Consider the following 21,589-nt stretch of genomic DNA (forward strand, 5'->3'; position numbering starts at 1 on the left):
GACGCGTTGGCGCAGTCCATTTCGTCATCCGGGGTCGCTCGGACGACATCGTCGACAATCGGGTCAAAACGCGTCAAAATTCAAACTTCACCAAATATTGGCCCGCGATTGATCGTCACAAGTGGTTTACTCGAGTCCTCGGCAAATAACGGTGCAGGCGATGCGAATTGCAGCAATCGGACGCGTCGACTCTCCGAATCGCGAAGCTGGTGCGCGCAGGAGTGTGAATTGTGCAGAAGGCCACCCTAAGGCTCGGAAAGGTCCTATAGGAATCCATTTTGGGTTTCCTCATGTCGGTTTCATCCTTCTAAGCGTTAGAAGTCGATACCACACACGCGAAACTCCAAAAGAGGACGGAAACGGGTCGAACTAAAACGAGGCGGGCACCACTTCTAAGGTTCTAAGATAGTCGCAGGAAGACCCCTGAGGCTAGATCTTAACTCCTACGAGAAAAACTAGACCTCACGAAAATTGAGGTCAACAGGGATGTAGAGTGGAAGGAGAGAAAGAAGGTTAATGAGAAGGAAGTCGCGGGTGATCTAGACATGGAACTTTGTGATTGAGGATGTCAGGAGAAAGAGAAAGTGCAGGAGGTAAGAGATTATAAGTTCTGGTGAAGATAGATCCTGAGGTTTTGAAGGTTTCGATCGAACTCCTACAGGGAGCTAACATCTCGACGAGAACCACTACCTTAACATGCGCTCTGACGCAGGTGAAGCGTATCTCCTTCTCATGGATTTGAAGTTTGATGGACCGGCCATGTATATGAGTTGGTTGTGTCGAATCAAGACTACTCTACTAGCGAAGAGCCTAGAGGAATGTCTAATGAGTAAAGGCTGAGCTAGAGAATAAAGTGCTGAGAGGGATGAGTAAAGGAACACATACGTCTTATTTTACACATGAGCGCTCAACTCTATGGTTCCATCGTGTGCCTCATCAGTAGATGACATTCAAAAGGAGAGGGACATCTGGGCAAAGTTGAAGAGAATTTATGTTGGGAGGAAAAACCACATTAGGGTACTCCACATTCACTGTGAGATAGAAGCAGTAGTACAGGGTGATAGATTGATTCAAAAATATGACATAGATTTGGAGCAGTTGTGGGCAGATCTTGATCACTTCTCACCAATATTGAGTCATGGCGATTTGAAGTGCAAGAAAGGGGATATCTTTACACAGGTGAGGACCAGCCTTTGATCAGAAATCAGTCCTCCAAGCTCCAGTGACCATCCCTTCGTTGTATTAGGCTATTGTTGCAATGATACATGAGGATAGTAACATGAAGCTACACTCTAAGTCGAGTGGAATTCCAAGTGCGTGATCAGCATCTGCTGCCTCAAGCTCAGGTATGATAGGTGTTCAAGAGGAGACGCGCAAGTGCTTCAATTGTGAAGTCGAGAGCAAGACCTATCTTAGGCCACATAAGGAAAGAGAGACGGGTCACAAAGATAAAGTGGAGTCGTGGTAGTAGAAAAAGTAGAAAAAGGGGCTATCGGGTAAATCTGATGGTAGCATAGAAGGGAGAAGCAAATGTGATTTTTACCAATGAGAATCATGAGTTACTGGAATTATTGAAGAGGAACTAGAAAGAAACAAGAGATGGGGTTGAGAATGCTTCCAACAAGTTGTCATCAAAGAGTAACATTGTCACTTATGCTCACTTTGACAAAACTACTTGTGATACACACGCTCTTACCTCTATTTTCATCACGGGATCATCAGAATGAATAGTAGATTGTAATGCACTCGACATTTGACAAGTACCGCTAGAGAGTTTTCTTCCTATATATCCCTAATAGTATTAGAGAACATCCAGATCACTATTGGTATCACACAGTCTGTAGTTGATAAGGATACAGTGAGTAGCAACAAATATATAACTTTATCCAATATTTTACATGCTCATTTTTTAGTGAATTTTTTATTCATTAGTGTCATTATTATCCAACTAAAGTGTTGTTTCTTTTAATATTCCTAAGGTGATCTTCCAAGAGAAAGGGACAGGTCGAACACTTGGGACTGGAACGTGGCCAAGTAGATTATAGTAATTTGGACCGAAAGAGAATGAACTTAGCTTTGACATCCATGGTAGAGAGTGATGAAATAGGAGAATTTGGGAGGAGTGTGGAGGATGTGTTGCAGCTACATCACAGATGTATGAGACACTCTTGCTTTAATTTATTTGGATAGTTGTATTCTTCTTTGATGAAAAGATAAATAAACAAAAGCTTGTTTGTGACACTTGTGAGTTTGGCAAAAGCTTACTAGGAGATCTTATATCAATTTTAGGAATAGGAGTTCTGATGTTTTTGACTTGATTCATTCTAATGTTTGGGGACTTTGTTCTACAAGTTCTATAAATTGTTATAGATATTTTGTGACATTTATTGATTGTTTTTTTGTGTTATTTGATTATATCTAATGTCAAATAAGGGTGTTGTACTTGTTTGCTTTAAAAATTTCACAATGCAATTCAAGCTCAATATGATACATTTGTGAATGTATTGAGGTTTGATAATGAGACAAAATATACCAACAAAACATTTGAGAAATACTTGTCAGCCCGAGGGATACAACATCAAAGCACATGTTCATACACACCGACACAAAATAGAGTAGTAGAAAGGAAAAATAGAAGTCTTCTATAGGTTGCTTGAAGCATGATGATCTCAATGAATGTGCCAAAGCACTTTTGAGGTAAGCATTTTTTTACAACTGCTCAATTGATGAACAAGATGTCATCGATGGTGTTGGATTGAAAGTCTTTTTGTTAGATGTTGAAATAAGATAAAAGCGAGATCCTCCCATTAAGGTGTTTGAATGTATATGTTTTGTGAAGGATAACAAATTATCAGTAGAAAAGTTGGATCCCAAAGCTGCAAAATATGTGTTTGTAAGTTATTCCGCTACCCAAAATGGGTATGTCTGTTGGAGCCCGATAGAAAATATACTATTTGTAAGCATTGATGTGTCATTTAAAGAATTTGAACCGAACTACAGCCAGGAGGTGACCTTACCCTTTGATGCCTCTCAAGATACTGGAGATATGAGGCAGGGCGGGGTGAGTACCAATGGTGATAGAGTGGTACATGTAGGAGCAATGCCTTCTTTTGTGATGTGGGAAGAATCAGTTCAGGAACCAAAAAATGAGAGTGAACACAGACGTGGTGAGATTCAGGTTAAAAGTGAGTAAGGGTGTATGCACGAAGAAGGAAGCAAAATGAGGGAACGGTGGTTGCAGTGCCACTTGTGTCAACTAGTCTCTTGTCCCGATCTGCCTAGACTCTCGAGACACCAACACCATTCACCTCCAACTCAGAACTTCAGGTGATATGATTTCTCCTCTTTTTCTCCTCGCCCACCAACTTTATGGATCTCTCACAACAATGCAAGGCATTCTTCTAATTTTTTTGAGTGAGAATTTGACATTGCTAACTTTGTTTCATTTTCTAAGATATCACATTTACATGGAGTATTTATTGCATCTTTGGACAATATCTCTACACCCAATTGTTGGCAGATTGCTAAGGAGATATCCAAGTGAAAAGCGGCTATACATAAAGAGCTTAGGGCTCTCGATAAAAACCTCACATGGAAGATAATGTCACTACCGGCAGAGAAAAAGACAGTTGGGTGCAAGTGGATCTTCACAGTGAAGCAAACTCCAGAAGAGAGGTGGAGTGGTAAAAAACACGAATGGTGGCGAAAGCCTACGGTCACACGTATGAAATTAACTATGATGAAACATTTATACCCATAGCAAAGCTGAGCACAGTGAGAACACTGATTTCTCTTGCAGTGAATGGTGGGCGTAGGTTACACCAACTCGATGTGAAGAAAGCATTTTTTTCATGGTGAGTTATTAGAGGAGGTATATTTTGAGATACCATCTGGATTTGTTACATTCCAGAAAGTGGGCAAGATGTGTAGGCTCATAAAATCATTGTTGTATGAATTGAAGAAGTCTCTTCGAGTTTGGTTTGACAAGTTTAGAAAGACTATGGTGGGGGCATAAGATATCAGCAGATAAATGCAAACCATACAACGTTATTTCGATGACATGAAGGTCACACCACTATAATTGTTGCGTATGTTGATGACATTATTGTCACCGGTGATGATGAGACAGGGATTGCTCAATTAAAGGTAAGATTCACAATGAATGGAAGGTGAATGATCTTAGACAGCTCAGATACTTTCGTGGGATTGAAGCGGCCAGTGGACCTAAGAGGATGGTCTTGTCCCAAAGAAAGTTAATACTAGATATCACAAAAACACTCATGCTGAGGTGCAAACCTACGGTCTCTCCAATTGAACAAAAGACCAAACTGAATGCAGAGGCAAAAGAGTCAATGATCAAAAATTGGTGGGTTGTCTGATCTATTTGTCACACTCGACCCGACGTCTCTTTTGCAATGAACATTGTGAGCCGCTACATGCATTGTCCAAGGGATGGGCATATGGATGTAGTGTATCTGATTCTGAGAAGCCTAAAGAGTGCACCAGGGAAGGGATTGATCTTCAAGAAGAATGTGCATATCAACATTGAGAGATTTTGTAACATTGACTGGACGAGTTGTGCAGATGACAAAAAATCCACCTCAAGAATATTGCATATTCGTATGTGAACACTTGATCGCTTGGAAGAGCAATAAACAGTCTGTAGTAGGGAGGTCAACAACAAAAACAAAGCACAAAACCATGGCCTTAGGAGTTGCGAGATGTTATGGCTAAGAGCTTTGTTGGTCTAGCTCAAGGTCGACCAAGAAACTCAAAAGAAATTGTGGTGTGACAACAAGTCGACAATCAACATTGCCAACAACCTGATGCAACATGATAAAACCAAACAAGTGGAGATTGATAGGTTCTTCATCAAGGAAAAGCTGAGTAACGGGCTATTGGAGCTAAGTCATGTAGCCACTGCAGAGCAAGCAAATGACTAAAGGACTTAGTTCTTTGGATTCATCTAGGTTATGTGACAAGATGGGCTTAGTGGATATCTTTTGCCCATCTTGAGAGGGATTGGATCTTGTTTAGGGTCCTATTGCTAAAAAGAGAACATTGAAGAAGTCTAAGGGTTTATTTGTAAAACATTGTAATACCCTATTTAAGCCCATTTTAAGCCCATGTTATGAATGTAAAAAAGAAATTTTTGAGCAATTCTTTCTATTTAAATGAATTGATTTGAGCTAAGTAGCTTGTTTTTCTAGTTCATTCATTCATCTTTCTTATTAGGCCTAAGTTAGGCTTTAACAACACCAAGTTTCAAAGTCATTTTCTAACTTACTGATTTTTTCTGTTGAATTACCTGCAATCAAAAATTAATTGAGCCTACCTAACAATACGTATAAGGCTAATGGTCTAAACAAAGTTTTAATATTAACAATAAATGTATTCATAATTTTTTATTTTATTTGTCAAAATTAACAATAATTCATTTGACATTATTTTTATTATTTTATGAATAACAGAAATAGAATTTGATTAATTTATTAGTTCAATATTTTTATTACAAAATAGTAATAATAAAAAAATTGATATTTAATCTATCTATTAAAAATTTACTAAATAATTTATAATCAAATGTTAAAAGAAAAAAAAAGATATTTCTAATCTATTTTGCTCAATTTTTTCATTATATTTAAACTCAGTCATATAAATAGCTTTTGATGGGCATAGAATATAATAAAATTGGTATAATAATATAAAATAAGTTAACAAAATAATTAAGTCGTCATTAAAGAAGCACTTTATTGAGATATTAACTGAAAAATATATGAGAATGTTTACAAAGATAAATGAACAAGCAAGTTAATGTTCAAGCTTGTTTAAATATCTAGATACACAAACATAAAATGGCCTAAAATGAATGAGTACTTGGTTGTACATTGAGTAGACAAGTTCACTTATAGTTTTATACTTAAAATGGTAGTGGCCCCCAGTGCTCCTTTCTCTTGCCTGAAAACTTACTATTTTAGACTGGAAAGTTAAAAGAAGAAAATCAGCTTACCAAGAATTTTATGATAGATATCACCAAGAAGGTTGTCCAATTCTCTTGTCTTGGCAGTACGATAAAAGAACATTTTTTCCTCACCATCTTCAGAAAACTGAAAAGTTCACATTATATGGTATGCATGACTTCTTGAAAAACAAAAAGATCAAGTAGGCCCATACCACATACTCAAAATCGTTTTTTTCTAATGTTTCTTCATCAAGCTTTTCAGCAAAAATGCACCATAAATATCCTGGAAATGGATTCAGTCACTAGAAACGGAATTGGAAAAATATGCATACAATCATTGATAAATATAAATAGTAATATCCCCTCTAAAGATTTAAGGAGGGCTTATATAACACAGGATAATTAAAACAAGATTACAAGCTTTAAATTCTATAACGTTTTCTTTTTAACAACATAACAAATCCAAGCTTTTCCTAAGTACAAGTAGATTGTTACACACGAAATAATTTGAATAATAAAGCCACAAAATATGTGTGACCTTCGTGTAAAAGGCATGATACATTGTTGAGAATTGGACCTTATTTAGGGTCTTATTGGTAAAAAGGGAATATGAAAGAAGTCTAGGGGCTTATTTGTAAAATATTGTAATACCCTATTAAACCTATGTAATAAATGTACAAAGCAGATTTTGAACAATTCTTTCTTTATGGCATCAGAGACCTAACCCTAAAGGCCGTTTTTAGTGTTGTTGGATCGTCGAGATCAGCGTGAGACATTGAATACAATCGTGATTAGAGCTAACTGGGACGGCAACGAGGGGATCGTGACGGACGCTTGCGATACAGACACGATTAGAGTGAACTGGGACGACGAGGGGATCACAACGAACGCTCGCGGCACAGGCGTGGAACAGGCGCAATGACATCAATACCCTAAGACCGAATTGACGAGATCTTCGGCTGTTGGATCATGGCATAATGTTTCGAGCGGCTCGGTGCCAGGCAAAGGTGAAGCACGCATGAAACCAGAGCATGAGAGAACTTTGACTCTACGTGCATGAGAGGATGATGAAGGCCAAGGAATAGTTAAATTAAGGATGTCAGGAGACGGAGATATTGCCGGAGGTAAAATTTCGGAACTTTTGAGGAAGATAGATCCTGAAATTCTGAAGGTCTTGGTAGGTCTCATACAGTGAGCTAGGATCTCGACGAGAGCCACTACCTCAGCACGTGCTCCAGCACAGTGAAACTAGATCTCGCTCTTGTGAATCTTAAACTTAATGAACCGGCCACGTATCTGAGTTGGTCACGCCGGTTTGAGAATGCTCTAGTAGGATAGAGATTAGAAGGATATCTGATAGGGGTCGAATCAAAGAGTAATAATGCAGAGAAAGATGTGTGGACGACCACACATGCCTTACTTTAAATCTGGTTATTCAACTCGATGGTTCCATTAATTGCCTCGTCAATAGATAACATTTGAAAGGTGAGCGACATTTAGATGAAGTTGAAGAAGATCTATGCTGGAAAGAAGAACCATATGAGGTTGTTTAAAATTCAGCTTGAGATAAAGACAGCGATTTGGGATGATAGATCAATTCAGGATTACTACATAGAGCTAGACTGGTTGTAGGAAAATCTTGATCAATTCTCACCGATGTCGACTTGTGACGATCCGAAGTGCCAAATAGGGGAGATCTTTACTCAGATGAAGTCTATGCAATTTATGGCTCATGTGAATCCGACATTTGATGAGAGGAAATTTGTCCTAGCTCAAGCCACTATCCCTTCACTAGATGAGGTCATTGTTATAATAATACACATGAAGCCACACTCTGGGCCGAGTGGACTTCCAGGTACACAATCAACTTTCACAATCTTGAGCTCAGATATGATAGATATCCAAAGGGAGACTCACAAGTGCTAAAACTGTGGTGAAGTTGGGCATCGAAACAATACCTACCGTAAGTCACCTAAGGAGAGAGAGGTAGGTGGATGTGGACTGGGTGTAGACAGTGGTTGTGGCCGTGGTGGTCAAAAAGGAGGAAAAGGGGGACTACCGAGCAAATCTGGTGGTAACAGAGGAAGGGAGACAGGTGTAGTTTTTACCAATAAGGATCATGAGTGTTTGTAGTTGTTGAAGAGGAAGCATAAAACAACAGGAGATGGGATTGAGATACTTCCAACCAGTTTTTATTAAAAAGTAACATTGTCATTTATGCTTACTCTGACAAAGATACTTGTGATACAAATGTCATTCTCTATTTCCACCACAGAATCATAAGAATGGATAGTAGATTTTGGTGCATCTCGACATGTGGCAAGTACTGCTAGAAAGGTTTCTTCCTATACTCCCAAGACAATACTAGAGAATATCCAGACTACTGATGGTACAACACAACCTGTAGTTAGTAAGGATCAATGAGAAATGTCAATTATATGACTTTGTCCAATATTTTGCATGTTCCTTCTTCTCTGGTGAACATTTTATCCATTAGTGTCATTAATCTCCAACTAAAATGTGTTTTTAGTTTTGGCATTCCTAAAGTGATCTTCCAATAGAAAGGGACGAGTAGGATACTTGGGACTAGAACGTGGCATAGTAGACTCTGGTACTTGGACTGGAAGGGGACTTAGCTTTGACATCCATGATAAAGAGTGATGGAGTAGAGGAATCTAGGAGTGTGGAGGATATGTTGTTGCTACATCATAGACACATGTGACACTCTTGTTTTAGTTTATTGGATCAGTTGTATCCTACTTTGATGAAAAGGAAAATAAACAAAAGTTTATTTGTGATGCCTGTGAGTTTGGAAGCTTACTAGGAGCTCTTATATCAATTCTAAGAATAGGATTTCTAGTGTTTTTGACTTGATTTATTATGATATTTGGGGACCTTATTCTACAAACTTTATGAACGGTTATCGATAATTTTTGTGACCTCTATTGATTGTTTTTCTCGTGTTACTTGGTTATATTTGATGAAAAATAAAAGTAGTGTGTTTTCTTGTTTTAAAAATTCCACAATGCAATTCAAACTCAACATGGCGTTATAGTGAAGACATTAAAGTCTGATAACGGGATAGAGTATACCAAAAAAATATTTGGGGAATACTTGTCAGCCCAAAGGATACAACATCAAACTACATGTTATACACGCCGACACAAAATAGAGCAATAGAGAGAAAAAATAGACACGATCTAGAGTTTGACCAAAACATGATGATCGCAATGAATAACCCAAAGCAACTATAGGGGCAAACATTTTTGACAGTTGCTCAATTGATCAACAGGATGCCATGGAGGGTGTAGATTAGAAGTCTTCATGTCAGATGTTGAAAGGAGATAATAAAGGAATCCACCCATTAAAGGTGTTTGGATGTATTTATTTTGTGAAGGGTAGCAGGTCATCAATAAGAAAGCTGGATCCCAGAGCTATGAAATGTGTATTCGTTAGTTATTCAACTACTCAGAAGAGATGTATGGTGGAGCTTGATAGAAAATAGACTTTTTGTGAGCATGAATGTGTCATTTAAAGAATTTAAATCATACTATACCCAAAAGGTGTTCTCACTCTTCAATGACTTGCAAGATACTGGAGATATGAGGAAAGGGGGGTGAGGAACCAAAAAAATGACAAGAGTGAACCCAGAGGTGGTGGGATTCAGGCTGAAGGTGAGCTAAGGGTCTATACACGAGAAAGAAGCAAAATGTGGGAACGATATGTACAATGCCACTTGTGCCAACTAGTCCTTTATTTCAGTTTTCCACGACTCTTGAGAAACATATACCATCCACCTCCAACATAGAACTCCCAGGCGATATGATTCATCCTCGCCTTCTAACCCTCCAACTTTGAGGACCTCTCGCAGCAATGTGGTACACCCTCTACATCGTTTTGGGTGGGAATATGACATTGCTAACTTTGTTTCATATTATAACATATCACCTTTATATGGAGTGTTTATTGCATCTTTGGGCATTGTCTCTATACCAAAGTGTTGGCAGGTTGCTAAGAAGGATTTCAAGTGAAAAGCGACTATGCATGAAGAGCTTATGGTTTTGGACAAAAATCGAACATAGGAGATAATGCCACTACTAGCGGGAAAAAAGGCAGTTGGGTGTAATTGGATCTTCACAGTGAAGCAAACTCCAGAAGTAAAGGTGGAGCGGTACAAAACACAACTGTCAACTAAAAGGTATAGTCAGACATATGACATTGATAATAATAAAATCTTTGTATCAGTAGCAAAGATGAGCACAACGAGGATACTTGTTTCACTGGTAGTAAATAGTTGGTGGATGTTGTACCAACTTGATGTGAAAAATGCATTTCCTGGAGGAGGTATATATGGAGATACCACCAATAATCAATACAGTCAAGACAGTCGACAAGGTGTGTAGGCTCTAGAAGTCGTTGTATGGCTTGAAGCAATCTCCTCGAGTTTGGTTTGACAAAGTTTAGAAAGGTTATGGTGGGCATAAGATATCAATAGATAAATACTAACCATACTGTGTTCTTTCGACAACATGAAAGTCACACCATTATACTTGTTGTACATGTTGATAGCATCATTGTCATCAGTGATGATGAGGCAGAGATTGCCCAACTAAAGGTAAGATTGACAATGAATTTGAGGTGTGAATTTGAGGTGAAAGATCTTGAACAACTCAGATACTTTTTTGGGATTTAAGTGACCTGTGGACTTGAGGGGATAATTTTTTCTCAAGGAAAATATATATTAGATCTCCTCACAGAAACATGCATGCTTGCAGTCTCTCTTATTGATCAAAATGTCAAGTTAAGTGCAAAGGAAGGAGAGTCGGTTGATCGTGAGAGGTATCAAAGATTGGTGGGCCATTTGATCTACCTATGTCACATTCAACCCGACATCTCTTTTGCAGGTAGTGTGGTGAGCCGCTACATGCATGATCCAAGAGTCTTATGGATACAGTGTATCAGATTTTGTGATGCCTGAAGAATGCACCATAGAAGGGGTTGACCATCTGGAAGAATGGGCATGTAGACATTGAGGACTGTTGTGATGTTGACCGAGCGAGTTGTGTAGATAATAGAAGATCCACCTCAAGATGCTGCATGTTTGCAGGGGGCAACTTGGTCTCTTGAAAGAGCAAGAAACAGTCTGCAGTAGCGAGGTCAACAATAGAGGCAGAGTACATACCCATGGCCATAAGAGTTGCTGAGATGATGTGGTTGAGAGCCTTGTTGGTCGAGCTCAAGGTGGACCCAGGAACTCAAATAAAGTTGTGGTGCGACAACAAGTCAGCAATCAGTATTGCCAACAACCCGGTGCAAAACAATAAAACCAAACATCTGGAAATTGATAGATTATTCATCAAGGAAAAGCTGAATAACAAGCAACTGGAGCTAAGTCATGAGGCCATTAGAGAACAAGTGATTGACTGTCTCACTAAAGGACTTGGTTCATTAGATTTGTCTAGGTTATGTGACTTAGTGGATATCTTTTGCCGATCTTGAGAGGGAGTGTTGAAACTTGGACATTATTTAGGGTCCCCTTAGTAAAAATAGAACATTGAAGAAGTCTAGGGGTTTATTTGTAAAACATTGCACTACCATATTTAAACCCACGTTATGAATGTACAAAGTAAATTTTGAACAATTCTCTCTATACATAAAACAGATTCGATCATAAGCATCATCACTAACTAGATTTCAGTTTATTATTTGACATAGCAAAGAAAGCGGTTTTCAAATAAATAGAGGGTGAAGGGGAAGGAGATCTACTCATATTTAAAAGACAAACAAACCTATTTGATGAATATAAACAATTTGAGGAGCTCTATCGCCATAATTCATAACCGAAAGAGAACCAATTTCAGTTGATGACACCTTCAAAGAATATCCATTTTTAATAAATAAGAAAACCATCAATCAAAATACATACTTTCCAAATACAGAGTTTATCAAACTACCTGATCAAGAAATTCTGGCAGTTGCTCATATACCAACCTTAGCTCATCCAACTATTGAAGAGATTGCTCATTTGTTAAGAGTGCAATTCAGGGACATTATCATCAAATAAAAGGTTGAAGAAAACATATTAAATATGAATCTAATCCCATCCCAGTATCAAATTTGTATGAAAATATCAGACAAAACAAACAAAGATTTTAACATAGGAACGTTGAATTAGACACTAAACTGAAAATCTTTGATTGGCATAGATTCAATCAAGGTAACATGTTTTAGTTGACAACTTAATACAACAGTAGTTGTATAGTCAAATCATCAAGCCAATGAATAGGAACAGAATCAAAGAGCCATGATTAAATTGTTAGTATTAAATTATAATAATAACATTTATATGTTTGGGTAAAAATCTTAATAAAACTAGTAATCACAACTCTTCAGAACGAGGTCTAAGATTTGTAACCCATATCTTTAAACTATCAAAATAAGCTCCTTAGCATCCCTTCAGGTCACTAAACCCCTCCTGCAGCCCACTAATAGCAAGGAATTTTCTTAGCCTACATTTTTGTTGCCTCTTATTGCGGACTTGGCTTGACTCACACCATTAGTATAGGCTTCTTGGCTCACCTAGTATTTTCTTGAGATAAGTGGAAATTTCCCATCTCAGTCTGACTGCCAACATCACTTCTCACAAGCACCAATGCAAGGTCGCTGCTAGCAGTGAGCTCTCTAGCCACTCAGCTCCTCTTATGATTTACTCTAAGCATAAAATGCGTCTATGCAGTCATCTGATCAGCATCGCCACTATCTACATTTATTTTTATCGTTTTTGATTTAGTATTTACAGAAACGCCTGTTTTGGATTCACGAAACAAATAGAATCTCCGGAGTTCAAAAAGCTAACAATCAGAGGCTTCACCAATGGGGTACGACCCTCAAAGCAACTGATATCTCTTGTATTTGGCTGATGATGAACAGATGCACTTCCTTTGAAAAGATGAAAGCATGTACAATACAATAATGATGCTTAATATTATTCAATCGATTTATCTTGGTTGCAATTACTGTACTCCGTAAAAGGATATGAAATAGCATGTGATGGAATTAAATTGTAATATATTAATAAGAGGAAATTAACTTAGGCATAGACAAGAATAATGAAACTTTTAATCATGCCCTTCTTATTAAAAGCATATATTTTCTAGATGCACATTCGTGTGGCCTCAAGATGGATGATCAAAGTCAATTTCAAAGATTTGTTTTACAAATTAACCCTATGATGATCAGAGCTTGCATGAAGAAATTCTATGAGAAAATGATACAAGATGGAATAAAGGATCAACTTGAAGTATCAAAAATAAATTAATATTGCTAACCTCATCACAAATCCCCTCTTTAACTAATGTCTCGTAGCCTTTTTCTTTAAAACGCTGGATATCTATCACACCCATCACCTGAAGACAAGAAATTGTAAAATCAGGGGGCTAATGCACCAGGCATACTATTATGTGACATAATGAAGAAAATATATATAAATATATATAATGCAGCTTCAACAAAAAAGATAATGACAATCAATAAATACCACTAAGGTCTAATTCTCATGGTTTTAAAAATTAGAACGAACTAGCTGGTTTGACTGATTCACCCGTAATTGGTCCTTCAGCCTGTTTGGTCTAGTTCTTAAAACGCTTCAATATAGAACTCGCTAGAACAGCTGATTGAAACAGTGAAGCCAATAAATTTTTGATGAACCTGCTTTTCCTAAAACTGATACATGTGTTGCTGTTTAGTTTTGATCGGATGACTAAAAATAAAAAAATAATAGAAATAACATGACCCAAAATTTGATTTAAATCATTTTAAAAATATTCCAAAGTAAAATGTCCAACATCAAAATGTTCTATATTAAATTGGTGAGAATATTATTATTGCATTGTTATTACATGAAGTAAATCATATCAAAATAATATTTATTACATTATCCAGCATAAACTGCTATTCAACTCCGATTGAACTGTTGCTTGAACCTGTCATTCACCTTCTGGTTTCACTTTAACAACCTTGCTAATTTTATTTTCACGATAACTTTAAATAAACTAAATTTAATGAAAAAAAGTAAGCTATCTTATTCTAAACCAAAACACGCAATAAAGCTAAGAAGATGCGCAACTATGAACCACAACAATGAAACAATATGAAGCAATCAAGGGGTAGCTTCAAGATAATTTGTGACTATTCAGAAAGTAATAAATAATATAAAGCCGAGAAGATGGTTGAGCCAAAGAAGTCCATAAAATCATTTATTAGTATTTAACAGATGGAAAACCAAGTGATCAAATTCAATTTAAAAAAAATTACTAGAATTTTCTATATTTTCATCCACAAATACAACCTTTTCAAGAAAGTAATGAAGTATTGAAATCCAATATGTGTGTTTCAAAAATTCATGTTTGACTCTGTTAAAAGGGTTTTGACCTATTTTGAGTCAAGTTTTTAGAACAAAAATTTGACTTTTTTTAGGCAAGAAATGACCCACAAATTTTGCTTCATTTTTTATAAGGACTTTAAAATCTAGTTTCAAAATTCAGATGTCTAAGCTCTTGTGATCATTCAGGCTAGTTGTTAGATGCCAAGTGTTAAGAGTATAATGGTAGCAATATTGATTTTGGATTAAAAAATTTACCACATTTGGCTTAGAGCGTACAGTAAGAAGAATGATTATTAAAATGAAGACATTATAGTTCCATTGCCTCGAGTGATCTTACTCCATTTTACTTAGTTAAAGGAAATGTTGATCAAATCTGACAAAATGATTCTTACTAACAATCATAGATTGAGTAGTTTAGCGGACACTTATAGACATGCAGTGAATATTCGTCGAAGAAAACAAGTAAACTTAGACAATAAATGGCATTTTACCCTATTAAGTGTATCATACAATTTACAACTCAAGAGTTTTGAGCCACTAGAGAATATACGTGAAACCATAGTTAACCCAAATCATGACGCAAAATAGGAATTTCTTAATCATTTAAAAAAGAAAAGAGGCCGCATAAATAAAAACATAAAATAGAGCATTACAAACAAAAGACCCGGCAAATAAAGAAAAGACAAGCCCCACGAGGAAGGAGTCCGGAAAGGTAGTGTTGGACCAGTGGCTGCGGGGAAAGCCAAAGCGATGTCGGGCGAAAGCGGGGCAACAAATTCTTCCTTTTGAAAAAATAAAATAAAATGTAGTTTTGATTTAAATTTAATGTATGTATGTATGTATATATATATATATAATATTTTTATTTTTGAAAAGTGAGACTGGATGGATCTCATTCATTTAATAGTTTAAGTAATCAAACACAATGTCGCAAGTAACACACCTATCCCGAGTAATATGCACATTACTTGATAGTGGGACCTGATTAAATAAACTACAGAATTTATGACATCTGTCTGATCTGCGAACTATTTATTTTGACCGACAAGTTCCCCTACCTAATATTAAAAATTATATAGAGTTTATATTACCTGGGTTCTTAAAGCTCCCTATAGGGGCAAGCCCCTATAGTTAATTAGCCCTCAAATGGCTTAAGTCACTTAAAAAAACTCTCAATAATGATCAGAGGTAACTATCTTCATGAATTCAAAGTTTAGGGTTTCCAAGGTTTAACATAGAAAAGTCAAGTGGGAAAAAGGACCAAATGGGAACATTTATTTCTGGAATCAAAGGAACGAAAAGTAAGGGATGTCACGGATCCTGAGATAAATCTCGGTGACTTCCCAAACTATCTTATTGTTTGGTTTCAATTTTGAGAAGATGTTACTTGATGTTTTGTCCTGTCGGTTTTATTATTTAGAACTTATATTTGTGTGACACGGTCATACAAATGGCCTGGAAGATAGAAGGATTTACGTCGTTTCAGATGATAACCTCGGAGCCTAAAGCGAGTTAGGGTTTAAATTACACAACATTGTTGTGCAAAGGCCTAAACGATAAAGTGAGGATTTATGTCGCACTAGGCGGACCACCTCGAAGTCCTATGACTTATTTAATCTAAGAAAAGGTTTGTTATTGTAGATTTGTTTGCTCTCTCGAAGTTGTTCTTCTGTACATCACGTTATGATGACCGCGGTGTTAGCTCCAATCTCCATGTCGTAACAGTTTTAAGTTTAATATTAAGTTTAAATGTACATGTAATTGTAGGCACAATGGTCTGCTGCTAGGCACCTCCTATAAAACCAGACTATTGTCCTCCTATTTTAAAAGGTATAATATGTATAAAGGAAACAGTAGCATGGTACAGTAAAGAAAATCAACAATAAAAGAAATATTATAAATGTACAGTAAAGAAGATCAGTAGAATTTACAGTAAAGAAAATAAAATGCTGTAAATATAAAATAAACCTGTGTACCGGGCGGGTCTGCTACTCCTGTGAATGAGATTAGCGTTGCAGGTAGAAGTAAACAAGTATAGTGGGGAGTTTAACTAGCAGGGAAAACAAACGTTTATATACAAAAGGACAAGTGGGAATACATCTCATGAAAGACTTGAGAAAAAAACTGGGAATGACCCACGAAAACTCAAAGAAAATCATAGGAAATGCACGGAACACCGAAGAAAACCATAAGCATTCGGGACGAGGTGGACTCAGAATCAAGACCTTGGGTCAAAATCAAGATCCCGGGGCCCTAATAAAATAGTCAACGTCATGTATGTATAATCCAACACTAAGTAAAAGGTTTCCGGTCTAACAATCACAGAAAATGACAATTCTTAACCTGATTCATATGACTGACTCGTGAATTTTTTATAAAATATTTATGAAAGATTTCTTTTTTCGGAAAAGATTTTTAATTTGTCATGAACTTAAAAGAAGAGATTTTAATTTGTAATACACTTAAAAGAATTTTTTTAATCTAATTATGAATATATATATTTTTATTAAAAGAAATTTTCATACCTTAGAAAATGAAAGAGTCAGTCATATTGTCAGGCTGGAACTTCCAACTTTTTGTAAAAGCAAGGGTTAACTCTTTACTAAGTATTAAAGAGGCAGTAATTCCAATCTCTCATTCTCACAAAGTTATTGAGTCAGGATTATGTTAGAACTTCTCACACATACCTAGATGCAATTTTTATCATTGTCCTTAAACCTGAAACCGTCCTACTTACAGCCTTACTTGATGGTTCATATATAGTGATGGTTATATATGTGTGTTTATGCTTCAGACATAAGCACCTAAACTAAATCAAGAAGCAAGAAAAAAAGGAAGAAAAAGAGGGTGAAAGAGAGGAGGGACAAATCCACCTGAAAGAGCAAATAACGGCCCTCAAAAAATTTTTTTTTTAAGAATCCAAAAGAACACACTAGAAAACCTTGAAATCATTTATCGGCTACTTCAAATCAACCCACCGAAATATCCCAAAACAGTGCCCAAATCAATGAGGAAGTCGAGCAAGGACAGCCCCAAAACCCCTCCAAATAGCAAACATATCATCCAAAAGTACCCCTTTCCAACCCACATTCTAAGCAAACAACAAAGGAATTTTGTCAATGCAACGACTGCATACATAGCCTGCAATTCTTATGTGTCGGCACCTCTAATCCCTAAACTCGAATGTTAAATTCACACCACCAAAAATCTTTCACATTGTTTCATAAATGCCACCATATTATATTCTAGCAAATGCAATACACCTCTTTTTTATAGTTGAGTAAATGTTGTCACGGTATTCTATGTCAAAATATTGAACCATAGATATTAGCTATGTATTGGAGATGTAAACACATAAGAATTGCATGGTATGTATGTAGATCTCCCAAAATGTATTAGATGCAACTTAAACCTTAATGAATAAAGCCTCAAAATGCAACTTAAACGTTAACAAATAAAGCTTTAAAATGCAACTTAAACATTAACAAAAAAAACCTCAAAATGCAACTTAAGCCTTAAAGAATAAAGCTACAAAATGCAACTTAAACCTTAACAAATAAAGTTTCAAAATGAATAAAGCTTCAAAATGTGGTCTGAACATCACTAAAGAGAGCTTCAAAGTGCAGCCCAACCATCACTAAAGAGAGCTTCAAGTGCAGCCCAACACCACTAAAGAGGGTCTCAAGATGCAACCCAAACATATCACTAAAACAGGGCAAAACTGCAACCCGGATTAGTGCCAAAACATCCTAAAAACAGCCAACAAAACCCCTCCTAAACAGGGCAAAACTACAGTCTGAATCAGCCCACGAAACCATTTTTAAAAAGCTCCAAACTGCAGCCAACTCAGCCCAAAAGACGTGTTTTTAAAAGCCCCAAAATGCAGCAAATTAAGCCCAAAATAGTGCTCCAAACCTTTCCAAACAGAAATTACATAAGACCCAAAACGTTGAGCAAATGTAGCCTAAAACAATGCTCAAAACTTTTCCAAAACAGTTCTTAATTCAACCCAAAAATAGTATTTAAACCCGTCCAAAAATAGTATTTAAACCTGTCCAAAAATAGTATTTAAACCCACAAATAGTTCTTAAAACGATGCTTAAATCTGCCCCAAAACCATGCATATATCCCTTCCAAATCGAAAAAGGTTCAGCATCAATATACACATAAACTCCAACAAATGTAACACCGATACTTATAGTCAACCGAATGTAGGATAAATATGTCTCCAAACCAATCAAACGTAATATTTACGTGTCTCCAACTAGTTTATATCGAACACCAAAAAACATAGCAAGATTTCCCAAATGTATCCATATGAAAGTCCAAGCTCAAAAATACAAAGGAATTCCTTTTTTTTTTACAACATGAACAAGTATATATTGCACTTTCCTTCACATTTATCAATCATGCATAAAAAGACGGATTCTATCCTTTCCAAACCATCAAAAAAAAAAGAATCAAGAGGAGCTCTTAAACATCTCTTTCAAAATCCGCAAGATGGAGAGCAAAGAAGAGCTCTAAAATCTTTTCTAAACCATAAAAAATGTGAATTCAACAAGCATTTAAATTGTGATCTCCAAAATCAGCGAAACTAATAATAAAGAGAGGCTCCAAATATTTTCTCCTCAGCATAGTAAAGATGAAACCTAAGTTTAGTCTTAAACATACATTTAAAAAAAACACTGAGGTGAAGAGTAAGTGAGGAGCAAAAAATGGCTCCAAAAATAACATCCTAAGCATGCTCGTATGGAACTTCCAATGTACCTAAACATATGTTTCAGCAAAACAGCGAGTTGAAGAGCAAGTAACGAGCAAGAAAAACTCCAAAAATAACATCCTTTGAAAACCATTTAAGTATGCAGCAAATAGAGAAGGAGGATTCCCAACTACCATTCTAAATGAAAGCTATAAGTTCTACCAAACGTCCCTCTCTTTTTCTTTTCCTTTTTTTTTTTATTTTGGCTAGAGAGCCATTGAAGCTAGAGCAATCAACCAAGCAAACAACCAATAATAATGAATAGCTAAGGGAGGAAGGGAGCAGTGAATACCTTGCTCGATTTTTTCAAGAGAAAAACAAGGAAAAGAACAGCACCCCAAGAACACCAAACACACTGAAGAAGAACCGGCCAGAGATTCCAGAAAAGAAAATGGCAGCACCTCCCCTTTCCTTGAAATTTTGGCCAACCCTAAAGACCACCTCTATAGGCAAAGAGGGAAAAGAAGCTCTATCTTCCAGTTACCTGGAGGTGAGCCGAACGAAAAAGAGACGGGTAAGTGGCGACAAGGGCGCAAGAGTGAGTGTCGAGCAGATGGAAGCAGAGCGGCAAGAAGTAGGTGGAGGCAGAGAGTGTGGTGACAATGAGGAGCTTTTAGGCAGAGCGAGGGGACCTCGGGTCAAAGCCGCGAGAAGAAGGAAGTTCGGTCGCGAGAAATGAAGCTTTGCACAAGAGGGATCAGGCCGAAGGAGGCATATCAGAATGAAGGGGTTCGGGCAGGCCGAATGAAGAATAAACAGAGAGGGCTGAGACACCAAAATAATATGTTGTTTTAAGTAAATATTTTATGTCTATTTTTGGTGATATTGTACTTTAAAGAATGATATTTTGTGTTTTTGTTGCAGATATATCATTTTTAGGCATTTGGAGCAAAATTAACAAAAGAGACGAAATTTGGAGTTGGGATTCTAACGCATGATGCGTCAGATAAGTGCATGATGCGACGTTTGACAGAGCCTTGGCGCATGATGCGTTAGATTTAGCCGCAAGATGCGCCAGAGACGACTTTTTGTAAATTAAGGCGATTCGAGGTAAATTTTGTGCGAATTTTTAAAGAAACACTTGTTTTAAACACCTTTTGAAGTAATTCAATGCATCTAGACACTTTAGAAGAATATTTTATGAAGGGATATGTCTCCTTGATCAAATGACACGTCTTTTGAATTCAAAATAGTTGACTTTTAGAACGAATTTTGGAGAGAATTTTGAATTCCTTTTGAAAGGAGAAGACTTCAAGGAGTTGTGTGTGACGTGAAAGGCAAGAGGAAGAGATAGAGAGAGAGAAAGTCGAAAGTCAAGGACTTGGAGATGAGATTTTCTTCTAGAGTTATAAGAGGAGAGGGAATGTGAGAGATTTCTTCTTCATTACACTTCTAAGAGAGAATTGAGAGTGTTTGTATAGAGAGAAAGACTTGAAAATAACTTCTAGGGATTTGCTTGGGAAAGATTATGAGATAAGTTGTATCTTTTATTTCTTTTGATTTGTAAACTTGTTTTTATATATGAAATTCATGTTTTGTCGTATCCTTCTCATGAATTCTGAGTAGTCTTCTTTATTCCTTCTCCCTACTTTGAAACTCTCCCTACTTTGAGATATGGTTTTGTGAAGAAATTTTGTGAAGAAGTAATTTTGTTTTCTATTGTTCTAAATGTTAAAAATTTATGATGATTTGAACTCCGATCTTCATTTACTTTTTGATCTAGCCAATTGAAATGTTAAAATACGTTGAGAAACATATGCGTTGAGAAACATATGACGTTGAGAAACATATGTTCCTTAAGGGCTATGATTTCTACAACATGGAAAAAATCACATTTAATTTAATGGGACAGTATGTCTGTTGACCTCAATTTTCGTGAGGTCTAGTATTTCTCGTAGGAGTTAGGATCTAGCCTTAAGGGTCTCCCTTCGACTATCTTAGAACCTAAGAAGTGGGACCCGTCTCGTTTTAGTTCGACCCGCTTTCGTCCCCTTCTGGAGTTTCGCGTGTGTGGTATCAACTTCTAGCACTTAGAAGGATGAAACCAACATGAGGAAACCCAAAAGGGACTCCCTATAGGACCTTCCTGAGCCTTAGGGTGGCCTTTTGCACAATTCGCACTCCCGCGCACAAAACTTCGCAATTCGGAGAGTTGATACGTCCGATCGCCGCAATTCGCATTGCCTGCATTGTTACTTGTCGAATGCTCAATTAAACCTTTTGGGACGATCGACCGCGGGTTGAGATTTTGTGAAATTTGAATTTCGACGCGTTTTTGACCCGATTGTCGACGACGTCGTCCGAGCGACCCCGGATGACGAAACGGACTGCGCCAACGCGTCCGGAACGTCGATTTTGCCCGGGGAGGACACCCATTTTGTCGCATCGTCGCGCGCGAGTAAATTGTGTTTTAATTAATATATATATATATGTTTATATATATATATATATATATATATATATATATATTATAAAACCTCTCTCC

At 36.9% G+C, this 21,589-nt stretch overlaps 1 protein-coding gene across 12 annotated transcripts in view; it reads right to left on the reverse strand.

The window, feature by feature from the left end:
* LOC110031759 (DNA mismatch repair protein MSH5) overlaps positions 1 to 21,589 on the reverse strand; it is a 101,136-nt gene that overhangs the window by 28,741 nt on the left and 50,806 nt on the right. For 11 of the 12 annotated variants that reach the window (XM_020735132.1, XM_020735133.1, XM_020735134.1 and 8 more), the window contains 5 exons: positions 13,291 to 13,368; positions 11,917 to 11,967; positions 11,752 to 11,833; positions 6,175 to 6,245; positions 6,011 to 6,107 (listed from right to left, as the gene is read on the reverse strand). In XM_020735132.1, the coding sequence (XP_020590791.1) occupies positions 6,011 to 6,107; positions 6,175 to 6,245; positions 11,752 to 11,833; positions 11,917 to 11,967; positions 13,291 to 13,368 (379 nt within the window). The remainder of the gene's footprint in view (positions 1 to 6,010; positions 6,108 to 6,174; positions 6,246 to 11,751; positions 11,834 to 11,916; positions 11,968 to 13,290; positions 13,369 to 21,589) is intronic. The other variant, XM_020735137.1, reaches the window with a different exon arrangement.

The sequence above is a fragment of the Phalaenopsis equestris genome, unplaced genomic scaffold (assembly GCF_001263595.1).
Source record: "Phalaenopsis equestris unplaced genomic scaffold, ASM126359v1 Scaffold000840, whole genome shotgun sequence".
NCBI lineage: Eukaryota > Viridiplantae > Streptophyta > Magnoliopsida > Asparagales > Orchidaceae > Phalaenopsis > Phalaenopsis equestris.